Genomic DNA, 15078 nt, shown 5'->3' on the forward strand with positions numbered 1-15078 from the left:
CAATCTTACGTGTTTACATTGCAACATACCTGCCCGGTAAGTCGGGCAGAGCATTTATTGCAGTGTCTCCCAAGGCAGGATTGATTTTGATTTATTTGGATTTTTTTCTTCCTCCATCCTGTAAACCCTGGGAGAACCACAAAAATTTGAAATCAAGCAACAGAAATTTGACTCTGAAGTTGTCTTTTATGTCCAAATAAAATTTCTACCAAACCACTAGAGATTGATGATTAAATATAAACACTAGTTTTTTTTTAAACTTGAGCCAAAACAGGGATTTTAAATCATGCTTCTAGATGATAGTTAAGTTTGGCTGGGCGCCCTTCCCTAAAATGATGTATTGATACTGAGTAGCTCTTCTGTGTATTCTCCCATTACATGGTTATGGTATATAGATGGGACAAGCAAAGCGCACTCTTGATTGATCTTGCAATCCATCTCCATATTATTTTATCTCTGTGGCAAGCCATTTCAAGATGTGAAACTCCTTACTTGGGTATCATGTTCAGCACTATATGGGTCCTCTTGATCGTATCTTTCCAAAACCAGTTCAAATATTCCTGTAACCAGGCTGATCTGGACAAAGCTTCATCATGCATGCACAAGAAGGATGCATCGCCACAGTCAAGGTAACCCTGAGGCTTACAGATGCTCAATCATTCTTTAGGGAAGAAAAAAACCCTGTAAGTAGTAACTTCCCACTCCGTAGTAATGGTGAAGAGTGTTGATAGAATGAGGGGGCAAAAACCCCTGATAATGGGATAGGAAGGGAAATTAAGTGGCTGGAAAGGGAAGCATAAATATAAATGGAAATGCTGGAAGTCCCATTACAATACCTGGATAGGTCACTACATTACTTATTCTGCAAATCTATAATATCTTCAGGGAGAAAAATGAGCAGTTTATAGAAATCACTGAAGAAATCTAAGATTGTAATGTAGTTGGAATTGGAAGCTAGTGTGTCTTATTCAGATACCCAGATTTCGAAGAGAAGAACAAGTCAATAGGGAGGGACGGAGCATGCTCAATGAGAACAGAACATAGTCTGACTATTGATAATGATAAAATACATTGTTGAATCACTGGGTTGCTGTGAGTTTTCCATGGTCATGTTCCAGAAGCATTCTCTCATGACGTTTTGCCTGCATCTATGGCAGGCAACCTCAGAAGTTGCGAGGTCTGTTGGAAACTAGGCAAATGGGATTTATATATCTGGAATGTCCAGGGTGGGAGAAAGAACTCTTGTCTGTTTGAGGCAAGTGTGAATGTTGCAATTGGCCACCGTGGTTATCATTTAATGGCCTTGCTGTTTCAAGGTCTGGCTGCTTACTGCCTGGGGGAATCCTTTGTTGGGAGGTAAGCAGCCAGACCTTGAAACGGCAAGGCCATTAAATGCTAACAAAGGTGGTCATTTCTTTGCAGAGTGGGGAGATCAAATGAGACATACAGTAGAGCTTGCTTATCCAACCTTTGTATTATCCAACACAGTCTGCCTCCTGCCCGGATCCACAGCTGTTTCAATACATTGCGATATTTTGGTGCTAAATTCGTAAATACAGTAATTACTACATAACGTTACTTGAACGTGTATTGAACTCCTTTTTCTGTCGATTTGGTGTAAAACATGATGTTTTGGTGCTTAATTTGTTTAATAGGCTTTTCCTTAATCCCTCCTTGTTATCCAAAATTTTTGCTTATCCAACATCCTGTTGGCCCATTTATGTTGGATAAACGAGACTCTACTGTATATTGATATTACCCCATTGCTGGACATGCTGTAAGGACATTATTTGCATGGATTTTTTCAGAACCCTGGGAGGTTCCTGCAGGTGTCTGTTAGGCATTTAGCTGCAAGAAAATAGCTGGATGCATCACTTCTGATCTCACCATTCTCCATCCACAAGGAAATGGCCATATTATTCAGAAGACTGCATAAAGGGGCAGAGGGCTAACATCAATCAATATAGCTATGGAGACATATGCCAGACATATGTCTCCCAATGCAAATTCCAGCCATAATTGAAAGTTGCAAAAAAAGCAAATCTTAACACTTTCTCTCCTTGTCTTTACAAATCTTAAACCTTAGTTATATTTAACCTTGACATGTTTGTTTGAATATCACATGCAGATTATGTATGCATACTGCTGTGGGAGATGTTTCTGTATGACAGGCAGTGGATTCATGTACAAAATTTATCTTAAATGGCTGTTTGCTTCCCAAGGTTAGCAATCTGTCACTTTTCTCTAGGATGAAATTAACATCAGCATTTTTGGTTTGTTTTTCTTTTTTAAAAAAAAACACAAGACACTGATGAATGATTCTGCTTAATCAGTTTATACACAGGTTGCACCCCCCTCCCTTTATAATGGATTTTTCTGTCACATCTTCTCCAGGCAAAGTATGGGAGTGTAGCTCCACCCTGTGGAGATATGGGAAATATTTCAAATTTTACTATGCAGCACAATATAGATGTTTCTCAACCTTCCTAATGCCGCGACCCCTTAATACAGTTCCTCATCTTGTGGTGACCCCCCAACATCACTTATTTTCGTTGCTACTTCATAACTGTAATTTTGCTACTGTTATGAATCATAATGTAAATATCTGATATGCAGGATGTATTTTCATTCACTGGACCAAATTTGGCACAAATACCCATTACACCCACATTTGAATACTGATGGGTTTGGGGGGGGGGGGGTTGATTTTGTCATTTGGGAGTTGTAGTTACGTTATAGTTAACGTACAATCAAAGAAGATTCTGGACACCCCCAAAGATGGAACTGAACCAAGCTTGGCACACAGACCAATACAAAATACTGGAAGGGTTTGGTGGGCACTGACCTTGAGTTTTGGAGTTGTAATCCACCTACATCCAGAGAGCACTGTGGACTCAAACAATGATGGATCTGGACCAGACTTGGCACGAATACTCAATATGCCCAAATGTGAACACTGGTGGAGTTTGGGGAGAACAGACCTTGACATTTGGGAGTTGTAGCTGCTGGGATTTACAGTTCACCTACAATCAAATAGCATCTTGAACCCCACCAATGATAGAATTTGGCTAGACTTCCCACAGAAAACCCCCCATGACCAACAGAAAATACTTTGTTTTCTGATGGTCTTTGGCAACCCTTCTGACACCCCCTAACAACCCCCAGGGGTCCCGAACCCCAGGTTGAGAAACGCTGATATAGATTAATCTAATCTGTATTCTTGCTTTTTCATTGGAAAGTGACCATCCTATTTTGAGATGGGGTTGTGTTGTTTTAACATGGTTTATTCCTTCCACCCCCATTTAATATTTATCCTCCAGTGCTTTTCTTGTAAGCTATTTTGAACATCTTCAGAGTGGCTATTAAACCATAAATAGCATGTTTGCCTGTGTCCTTTGGGCAAATCATTCCTATTGCTCAACATTTGATGAGAGTCAAAGTGTAACGTGTGGGTTTATTTTGTCATTACCACAATTCTGTAAAGGGGGAAAGTACAAAGACAGGCTTACAGTTGACCATTAAGAAAACAAAAATAATGACCAGAGATGAAATAATGACCGCATAAATCTTTAACCATTTTAGTGTATTTATTATCCACTTTAAAGTCAAGTAAGATGATGGAGACATTAAAATAAAGATTTCCATACCTTGGGTCAGTCATTAATCAGAATGAGACTGCAGTTAAGAACTCAGAAGAAGATGAGGACTTGTAGGGGCAGCCGTGAAAGAACTAGACATGCATTGAATACCAAAGTCAGGGTTATCCATGCCATTTTATTTCTGGTTTTCTATTGTTGTGAGAACTGGAGAAAGCTGAAAGGAAGAAAATCAACTTATTTGAAATGTGGTGCTGGAGAAGAGCTCTGCAGATATCATGACCTGCTAAAAAGACAAATAAATTAGTCCTAAAGCAAACATTGGAAGTCAAGGTGACTAAGCAGAAATGGTTATACTTTGGATATATTGTGATAAGACATGACTAGTTAGAAAAGTCTCCTACTCCCATTGCACACCATGCTGAAAATGCCTTGCCTTACTTGCATAGCCTGGCAGTGATGTATATTTGACAATTGCACAACAGCCTTGGACAGAAGTATTCTATCAGGTGGGAAAAGTCATCTCATATTGATGAATGGGGCAGTCTGGTGTACTACACATCATTCAGTTGGATGCTGAATTTCTCTGTACTTCGATCATAATAACTTATCAAAGAAGCCTTCACTTGACATTTGGGCTCCCCTTGAAGGTGCCTTTTTTCTTGTTTGCAAATGTAGCCCTAATTCTCCCCCTATGGGAATAAAACACATGAGCTTGCAGGATATATAACCACATTCATAACTGAACCTTATTTTGTAGGATCTCCAGAGACTGCAGTTTCCCACTACCAGAAGGCCATCCAGCTGAGCCCAAATCATCATGTGGCCATGGTGAACCTGGGGAGGTTGTACCGCTCTTTGGGACAGAACAAAGAGGCTGAAACTTGGTACAAAAGGTAAGAAAAGGCAGAGTATGGAGTGCCTCCTTTTAATTTTTAATCTCATAATACTTGGTCACAGAGAACCTCATATTTATATCAGGAGCAAATGCTGATTCCCAGAATGAAGTGTGCAAACCATTATTTTGTGCACATACTTATTCTTAGACTTTATTACAATGACAGTATTTGTTGAAATATAGAATACAGTATGGGAATGGCATGTGTAGTTTCATCTATCCACATCTGACAAAATTTGTTATCTCTCAGAATTTTCTAAGGCATCCATGCAGTCCTATCATATAATTCTGCTGTAAGTTACCATAAAGATGAACTGGAGATCCTAGGATATCCTAGATACCCTTGCAAGGAATTTTCTAGGTCCTCCAGTGCAACAGATGTTGTTGGCATCTTTTTAATTTATGTGCTTGCAATCCAACAATATTTGGATGACTGCATGGTTCTCTGTTTAGAACCTTTAGAAGACACATTTCAGTGCATGCTATTTGCTCCTTTTTTTCCATCCATGTCCTCCCTTTTGGTTGAAAATCCTGTAGGGCATTGAAAGTGACACGAAAGGCTGAAATCCTGACCCCTCTTGGAGCACTGTATTACAACACAGGGAGATATGAAGATGCATTAAAGGTGTACAGGGAAGCAGCAGCACTTCAGCCATCCAACAAGGACACACGACTGGCCCTGGTGAGTGTGTGGATGGGCCTTTTCTGTTTCGCTTAATTCCATAGAACAGTAGTTGATAGTTTTTAGTTTTGTACATACTAGTTTTGCTCAGACTTGGGACAGGTTGCTGAGAAGAAAATGTAGTTTACTGCAAGAGTGGGTGGGCAGAAGGCAGATATGGATCTACAGTAGAGTCTTGCTTATCCAACCTTTGCTCATCCAACGTTCTGATTATCCAACGCAGTCTGCCTCCCGCCCAGATCCACTGCTGTTTCAATACATTGTAATGTTTTGGTGCTAAATTCGTAAATACAATAATTACTACATAACATTACCATGTATTGAACTTCTTTTTCTGTCAATTTGCTGTAAAACATTATGCTTTGGTTCTTAGTTTGTAAAATCATAATGTAATTTGACATTTAATAGGCTTTTCTGTAATCTGTCCTTATTTTCCAATTTTCGCTTATCCAATGTTCTGCTGGCCCGTTTATGTTATATAAGCGAGACTCTACTGTACTTGAAAATATCTGAATAGAGCAAAGATTTCTGAGTTCAATAAATTTAACAGTGTGTGTATGCACACCTTCAAGTTGCATTTGGCTTATGATGGGCCCCATAAATATTATTGGGTTTTCTTAAGCAAGGAATACTCAGAGGTGACTTTGCAAAATCCCTCCTCTGAAATACAGCCCATAGCACCTGGTATTTGTTGGCAGTCTCCCCAGCCAAGTACTAACCAGAACTGAGCTCCTTAGCGTCCAAGATCTGGTGCCTTTAGGATATTTAGTGTCATGTGTTTAACAATAGCAACAAAAAATGACTCCCTGCCTGTCCTAAATTAAACATTTGTAGTCAGAAAATTTAGAGATACCAGGAATAGAATTTAAGGAGCTGTGAGCTCCATTCAGTGCAATTACTGGAAACAAGTTCCTGAGTTCAAAAATGGTTCATTCTCGTTGTGTGCCTTTTGCATTAAACTTGTCTTGTGGATCTCAAGGTTCTAATAAACACCTCACACTTGTAGCTTGCCCCGTCTTGAATTGCATGGAGAGCTCAGAGGGCGCTGAAACAGGCTTAATTTTAAAAGGAGTACTTTTAAAGAAAATGTCAAGTAGTAATATGCCTATAGTAATCCAAGGTGTGTCAACATCCCAGGTAATAGGCTATAATACTTTTTTGTAGGAGTGTATCTGAAGAACGTTACAAAAGAATATGCAATCTAGAATGTAAGTCTGTTAACCAATACAGCTAGAAATTAACATTTCTTTTGGGTTCTTGAAGACTTTCACTAACTGTCGGTTTATTTCTGGGCATAATTAAGAATGCTCAAATGTACTTTTCAAGGGCTTATGTCAGTTGCACCCATCTTGTTGCCCTCCAAATATATTGACCTACAACCATCATCATCAGGAGGTAGGAGAAGGAGATGGGCCTAGGTCTAGAGTATTAGAAAGGCAACTTTCTCTCACGCAAGGCCACTGAAGTGTTCATATCATTGTGTTTGGATTTTTGTGCCACTATCTTTTCAGGTGAAATAGATGTGTACTTGTGAAAGGGTAATCTCGTTGGTAGCACATCAGCCAGTGAGGTTAGGCACTTCTTGATGGCTCATAGGCCATACTAAGTTGTTGTGTAAGACAGAATCTTTAACAATATTATAATTGGTGACAGAAAAGATGAGGCTTTACCTATTATTTGTCTGTACTTTGTGTAGGCTCAGGTTTTGGCAATGATGGGACAAACCAAGGAAGCTGAACAAATGACCAGCCATATTGTGACTGAAGAGGCAGAGTGCCTGGAGTGCTACCGCCTTTTGTCAGCTATTTACAGCAAACAAGAGAATTACAATAAGGTACATGTGCCATTTTGATGAGAAAGCTTGTCTAATCAAGCCTTTGTTTGACTATCAGCTTGAGAGTCTTAAATGCATGGATAGACTTAAAGTTAGTCACTTGTTTCATGTTCCCTGTGCATGTATAGTACTGTACTGTCATTAAGGGATGTTTCATAAAACCACAGAATTGTAGATTTCAAGAGTGCCAAAGTTCATCTAGTCCAACAATTTCCCTGGCAGATGGCCATCTGATCTCTTTTTTAAAGGTCAAAGTCAGTGGTTATCAACCTGTGCGTCCCCAGATGTTTTTGGTTTTCAACTCCCAGAAATCCTAACAGCTGGTAAACTGGCTGGGATTTCAGGGAGTTATAGGCCAAAACACCTGGGGACCCATAGGTTGAGAACCACTGCTCTAAGTAATAAAAGTGAGAAGAAGTCCATTCCGTTGTTAAATATCTCTTACTAGTTTTTAGGTGGCTTCTCCTCCATGCAATTTGAATGGTAGAGAATGAGTTGTTGTTGTTGTTGTTTCTTCCATGTGACAGCCTTGAGATATTGGAAGATGATCCTTAAACATTTCTCATAAAAGTCACTTTGTGGACTCTTTATAATCTTAGTTGCCCCTCTAGAGACACCTACTAGCTTGACTATATCCCTCTCACATCATAGCACCAGGAACAGACCCTACTTTTTGTCTTATCAGTGTGACAGAAAACAGACTCCTGCTATGTGTGGCTTCTCTTTTATCTTTCCATCAGTGGCCTGCCCTTTCCTTCTGTCCATGGGGCCACCATGCTCTGGCATAGCATTAAGGCAGTGGTGCAGAATATCACCTCTGATGCTAAGTCAAGCTTTCTAGAGTTCCCCAGACAGCCATGACTGCTTCTAGAAAACACCACCATTTTAAGGTTTCCCGGCTTTGGGTGTTTCCCCATTCTAAAAAGTTAAAATGTCTTCCCAAAGGCTTTCTCGCTGATAGTAAGAGTATATAGACTACAATATGGTGGTATTTTGGTCCTTCTTCTTGACCTTTGGGCTTGCCAATCACTAGAATATCCCCCAGTACTGTAAAGTATTGTGTGACACAATTAAGATATAAACATTTTTGCATTAAGTAACTGTCAATATGTTATTTGAATTCAAACAAGGCATGTTTATCTTTGTCTCTTTCTATGTGCCCAGGCACTTGAAGCCATAGACAAAGCTCTACAGCTGAAACCAAAGGACCCTAAAGTCATATCAGAGCTCTTTTTCACTAAAGGAAATCAGCTAAGAGAGCAAAACCACTTGGACAAAGCTTTTGAGGTAAAAAGATAAACACAGTGTTAACATCATGGGATTATCTTTGAATATATTTAGCACTCCTTTCGTTAAACATAACATGCTGCTCTATACATGCACAAAGCTCTGCACGTAAATATTTACAGTGTCAAGGATGTTTAAAAGGGAAAGTCATCCCTCTCCAGCCCTTGTCAACCCTGGGGATCCCTGTCTTGTGGTACGGCAACTTTTGTCACCTGCAACTGACATGCCCAATGATAAGGAATTATGGGACTAGTAGTTCAGTAATTTCCAAAAGCCAACACTGTGAAAGTCTGCTATATTGTCCAGTTAAGATTTCTGTATTTAAAACACTACGTTTTAATTTTTAATTTTTACATTCTTACTAATTTAGAGCTATAAAGTGGCTGTAGACTTCAACCCAGAGCAAGCACAAGCCTGGATGAATATGGGAGGCATTGAACATATCAAGGTCAGAAAATTCACTTGATTTGCATTTGTTTATGAAGCTCTTTATATAATGTTTTTGGGGAAAATGTTATTGTTTTTCTCTTACTGCTTTCATTCTCAGTTTCTTCATGGCCATTTGTGTCTACATAGACTCATTCTCAAGACCACATCATAATGATTCCTTTAGAAAGATGCATGACTTGTTATTCTAACACCAACATGTTCTTCCCCTTCAAAATGTTGTACCATCTTTGTCTGATGAAGAAGACTTTAAGCTTTGAAAGCCAACCTGATACATATTACCTCTTTTGATAATGGAGATCTCAGAGATAATAAGGATTTCAGAGAACCACTACAACTCTGGAGACCAAGGTTCAAATTTCCACTCAAATATGGAAACTCATTGGAAACCTTGGGCAAGTCACACATTCTCAGCCTTAGAGGAAGACAAAAGCAAACAACTCTGACCAATCTTGCCAAGAAAACCCTGTGCTGGGTTTGCCTTAGGGCAGTGGTTCTCAACTTGTGGGTCCCCAGATGTTTTGGCCTTCAATTCCCAGAAATCCTAACAGCTGGTAGACTGACTGGGGTTTCTGAGAGTTGTGGGCCTAAACACCTGGAGATCCACAGATTGAGAGCCACTGCCTTAGGTTCACTGCAAGCTGGAAACAACTGGAAGACACCAGAGCAATAAAAACCTCTCCACAAAGCATGGTTTTAATTTTATGAACAACCTTTGCTTTTTTATAGGACAGGAAACACAGTGAGGGAAGAAAGTTAGCCTGTTGGATTTGTGGTGTTGGACTGTGACTTTCAACCATACATGCTCTTATAGTTTGACCTATCACATAGGGTTATTATGAGGATAAAATGGGGTTTCAGTTTCTTGGAGGAAAGGTGGAATACAAATATAACAAATGGCCTGTGGTGCCGCAATGGATTAAACCTTTGTGCTGCTGAACTACTGACCTGAAAGTTGGCAGTTCGAATCTGCGGGACAGGGTGAGCTCCCGCTGTTAGCCCTAGCTCCTGCCAACCTAGCAGTTCAAAGCATGCAAATGTGAATAGATAAATAGCTTTGGCAGGAAAAGGCAAAAAGACGCTGCAAGCAGTCTTGCCAGCCACACAACCAGAAGGTGACAACACAGGCTCCTTGCCTTGAAAATAGAGAACACCTCACCCAGAGTCAGAGATGAGCACTGCCCCCAGAAGCTGGAAATGAAAGGAGAAGCCTTTGCCTTGTTTGTGTGTTGTGTGTCTCATTGTATGCGATTGTAAGGCATTGGATATTTACCTATGTCTGCTGTAATCCGCTCTGAGTCCTCTAGGGGAGAAGGGAGGAATGTAAATAAAGTGTATTATTATTATTATTATTATTTGATACACAACAAGATTAGTACACAGCAAACAAGATCACTATGCTACCTTTTGTATTTCATCACACACCAGACACCTATTATTATTATTATTATTATTATTATTATTATTATTGAATAACTGACAAAGATAAATATAAATGACATCAATAACCAGAAGTTCTGGGCTTTTGGGACATCCATATGGAAGAGGTTGAGATAATAATGGGGCATTTAACTGATATGATTTCAACAAAATAGAAGATGCCACTAATGCTTTGGTTCTTTTCCTTCTTTCCTCTTCTTGGCTTTCTTTTTGCAGGGTAACTATATCACTGCAAGGAACTATTATGAGAAAGCTTTACAGCTCGTTCCAAACAGCAAGTTGCTGAAAGAGAATTTGGCTAAACTGGATCGCTTGGAGAAACGGCTGCAGAATGTCCAAGAGAGAACATAACAGGGCTACCACAATAAATGTATGCCTCCTCGTGATGAGCAAGTGCTGTAGAAAACCACCGTTTTCCTTCAAGACAGTGACCAACTGAAAGGAGCTATAGGTGCATTGGAGAACCAAAATAAGAGGGATGTCTATGGGAATGGTACTTAAGCAGCCAAAGCTAATGGGATCCTCCTGCTATTGGTCTCTAGATATGCTGTCACATGGGTGAAGACCTGATCATAATCCAGATTGCTGCTTAGATGGATTTGCCTTATACTCCTTTCTTCAACATTTATAGAGGGAATGCTTCTATATCTCAGACTCTTTCAAAAAATGGGCACTGGGATGATGGTTGGAAGTGAACAAATGGTGTGATTCACTGAGGGCTGAATAGGATGGTCTTCTTGGTTCAGTCTTGCTATAGGAACACTTTACCAGAATGGGCATCAGGACTGAGTACCTGGATAGCCAAGAAGGTAGTTGCCACAATCAATGAGAAACAGTTGGAAGAGGCTGCGGTAGCCATAGCTGAAGAAAACAGCAGCCATCTTAAGTCTTCTTGGTGATTATTCTTGTAAGACCTAGGAAATCATATAGTCCATCGCCAGGATGGAAATTCATACATCTTAATTTTCTGCCAAGTATTTTGATCATGAGCGTGATTCCTGAAAAAGAAGCCCTGAATTCAAAACATTGTTTTGTGGTGTTTGTATACAAGTTATCACACCAGAGGTTGGAGTTTAGAGTTGTTTCTTTCCTCAAAGTAAGAAGTTTTCTTTGCTGAAAACAGATTCATTGGATGGCATCTCTACAAATTGCTCAAGCACTTCAGATCATTTCAGTAATGTTAGCGGGTTGTAGTTTCTCTTTTAAAAATAATTATGTTACTCAAAACATAGGAACCATGCACATGGGATTTCCCCTGCTCACCCACAGATCTTGTGTTACTTTAGAGACTGATCAGGAGAGGCTCCTGCGTTGGGAGAGGAGCTTTTGAGGGATGGCACAAAGGCTTCTGTGAGAAGAAGGCTTAAGAAAGCCCCTGAGCACATTGAACCTTCCTTAGTGGCCTTTGTACACTGGCGCCAATTGGGGGTTTCTGGGAGATCTAGTGTGGAAATGATTTTTTTAAGGTCACTTGATATATGAGACTTGGGGAAACAAGTGAGGAAAGGGATTTTAGAGATATCTTTTCTTTTTGACATTTAGAAATGTTATTCCCCCTTTTCTCCACAAAACAAATATATGAGAGAGAAGAGAGTTCGTATTACCGAGTTTGAGTATTTCATATTTGAGTGTTATTTATTGAACATAATAAAAATGTCATATATTTCACTTTTCTCTGTGAGGAAAAATTAGGTGGTTTGTTTCATAACTGGAAAAGTAGCTGAACACGTGGCTGTTGCTCTTTATTTTTATGAAGTTGGAGAAGGTAGCAACCACGAGTTGATGGGGGAATGTATATTAAATTACTCTGTTGGTATTCCTAGAGCACTCAGATGCCTCCAGTGATTGATGCATTCTTCTTCTCTTAACTCTCCTTCTTTGGAGGCTTTTAAATAAAGGCTGGATGGGCATCTGTCAGGGCTGCTTTGAATGTGATTTTCCTGCTTCTTGGCAGAGGCTTGGACTGGATGGCCCACAAGATCTCATCCAACTCTATGATTCTATGAAACAAAGTGGCAGCCTACTCAAATAAGGATTCATTCAAGAGCTCAGCTGTCATGTTCATTGACTTGGATTATGATCCTCCATAAACATAGCTAATGCATGTTGAGTTGTGTCAATGGATAATTCTGACTACTGCTGTTCCTAATCGCTCACCATCAACCATGTTTGGTGGAGAGAATGGGAACTATAGTCTATCATATGGAGGGCAACGGTTTGGAGCAGGCTCTTGTGGGATTTCTGTCCGTGAGTAAATATTGAAGACCATTTACAATCTGATAACATATCAAAACATGCATATGAATACTAAATTAATCTCCATTTGTATTTCTTGCCAAGTAATGAAGAAATTCTTACCACACTTCTAGAAATCTGGGGAATAGTTAATGACACTTGGCAGGACCATACCTCGCTAATCCATTTGGTAACTATAAGCCTGCACATACTCATGGCTGCTGTAGGAGGTGGTGGTGGGGGGGGGGGGCACTTTGGTGAAACTTGAATTAAATTTCAAATGCCTGAGGCCATCCTAGAATAGCAAAGTCGGGGCTCTCAATATTTTTGGATGGTTCTGGAGACAGATTTTTGTTGTGCAGTCACTTTGCTTGATTAATTGAATTCCCCAGGAAATTCAGACTAGGGGTGTAAATCTTTACTTATTTTGTTTTAGTGTGCGAGAATAATGTAAAAAAAAAGGCTGCCGAATGAGATTACAAAAGTTTTTGTGCATTCTCTAAGAGGTTGCATTTGGTAAGACAAGCCTCTCAACATTTTTGCACATTTCTTTCCATGAAATATGGTGATTTTGCACAAAATCCAATAAGGCAACAAGAAAAAGATACTGGTCTCTTGCTGTTGTGCAAGGGTGAAAGGTCTTATGATTGCCTTGTTTTCTTCATTCCATCAAGATGAAAAAATTGTGATTTCTTTTCAATATCCCTGGTTTTGACAGTGAAACCTTCCATCTGTAATGCTTCATATTTTGTAATTTTTTTTAAGGGGGGGAGAGTATCTTGCCACATCAAACTTTTAAAGGGAAGAATAGCTTTATAATGCCTTTTGATTGGTACCACTAGGAAGCCACCTGGACGCATTCTTTATCGAGGAAAAATAAGTTTACTTTGAGTGGCCTTAATTGTTAAGTAATGTTACCTGGTGAAATAAGAGCTGGGAGATCTGAGGGAGAACAAGCTTTGTGTTTACTGTGCCAGCACATTATGTGTTAGCCTGACTTATTCATCTGCAAAATAGATAATAGTATTTTATAGGAACATTGTGATGGAATACAAGAAAAAGGTAAGCCACATAACATATTAAAACTGCGATGTACATCAGGAATGATGGTGTATACCAGTGGTTCCCAAACTTTTTTTGAACAGAGACCACTTTGACTAGGGACTACTCTCCAACATTAGTACCAAAAGGGTTACGAATCAAATTTTGGTCAACTTTTCAGTTTGGTTATTTGGGGTGCTGATTCAGAAAATTGCATTAGATAGACCACATCAGCTCTAATTTCTGACACAGAACATATGCTATCCAGTAGTCACCATCTGCTCGCCCCCCAAAAAATATATTTTATAAGCCTCAGCACTATAAGAGGGTTTCGCAAGACCAGTCACTCTCGTTGCAACGGTGTAGTAATGGTGAGGTTGTGATCATATTTTAGTTCTTGCAGACCACTGGTGGTCCACGGACCACAGGTTGGGAGCCACTGGTATATACAGATAAAGGTTTAGTTACTGCAAGGGGTGGAGTACTTACTTTATTTAACTTTTTCATATCACCCCAAACTTTGGTAATAGGTGGTGTAGAAATCAGCAGAAAGTCTTTGCATGTTAAAGTGATCAAACCATGACTAAGACCTACCATATCATCCACATTTGTTGAGCATGTTAAATAGTGTGGTTTATTTCCTTTTAAAGTACAGCCCATGGAGTATAAATATTCCAAGTAAAATTATTGTGGCAAACACAGCATAACTTCCTGGTAGTTTGTGCAGCTAAGCTGATATCCAATGGACATTAACACAGGTTTTATATGGGTTTACCAAAAGCACGTTTGTGCCTTTCTCATGTTGTGGATGTGCATGCCTGAAAGGTAGAAATGTAGTTTTAAAAGGTGTTTGCATTTCTCATTATTTTAAATCAATTTAAAACAATGCAGGAATGTTAGCTGTAAGAATGTGGATTTACAACTATGTATGTTTCAATCTTCCCGGTTTTTTTTTCCTTTACATACTTCCTTAACAGTTGCCCATCCAAATCCTAGTCTTATTTACTTTGAAGTTATATACATAATCTGTGGTATACATGCAAAAATGTAGTGTTGCCTGAGCCCTTGCCAATTCTAAACCATCCCACTTCTCTGTATTCTTTCCTGACATCACCCTCTTGTCCCGACTATGGATTACACATCAGGATACACTTGTTTCTTTAAGAATGATAGTTTTTAATGATCTTCATCATCATAGGCTTTGCTATAACCTGTAAAGCATGATTTTCTTCTGAAATTCTTTGACGTGTTCCATTATTCAACATATGTTTGCAACATGATCCCTTGTGCCTCTTCCTTCCCTTAACCCAGTTCTGACATCTGGCATTTCCCACTCTATATATGGTAGAGGTTGTTGTTGTAGCATTTTGAGATCACTGGGTGCATGGAGGATTAATAGGATTAATTCCACTCTAATCTAGAGGGTCACCCTATATGTAAAAGCTCTACAGATCAGGAGCTACATCTTATTTGGCATCTAGAAAATTCATCTTATTTGGACCCTGGAACTGCTTCAAATATCATTACTGTTTAGACACAGGAAGGCTTGAAATGGTCATTACATGTTTTCTACTCTTTGATTGCTATATAGTCTTAATTGGCAGTTGCTCTCTAGCAT

General features: G+C 39.4%; 1 protein-coding gene across 1 annotated transcript in view; it reads left to right on the forward strand.

The window, feature by feature from the left end:
• TMTC1 (transmembrane O-mannosyltransferase targeting cadherins 1) overlaps positions 1 to 11852 on the forward strand; it is a 222348-nt gene extending 210496 nt beyond the window's left edge. Inside the window, exons 15-20 of the mRNA XM_060776763.2 lie at positions 4357 to 4492; positions 5032 to 5176; positions 6873 to 7010; positions 8175 to 8297; positions 8668 to 8745; positions 10401 to 11852. Coding sequence (XP_060632746.2) covers positions 4357 to 4492; positions 5032 to 5176; positions 6873 to 7010; positions 8175 to 8297; positions 8668 to 8745; positions 10401 to 10535 — 755 coding nt within the window. The 3' untranslated portion in view covers positions 10536 to 11852. The remainder of the gene's footprint in view (positions 1 to 4356; positions 4493 to 5031; positions 5177 to 6872; positions 7011 to 8174; positions 8298 to 8667; positions 8746 to 10400) is intronic.
• Positions 11853 to 15078: the final 3226 nt, after the last annotated feature.

The sequence above is a fragment of the Anolis sagrei genome, chromosome 5 (assembly GCF_037176765.1).
Source record: "Anolis sagrei isolate rAnoSag1 chromosome 5, rAnoSag1.mat, whole genome shotgun sequence".
NCBI lineage: Eukaryota > Metazoa > Chordata > Lepidosauria > Squamata > Dactyloidae > Anolis > Anolis sagrei.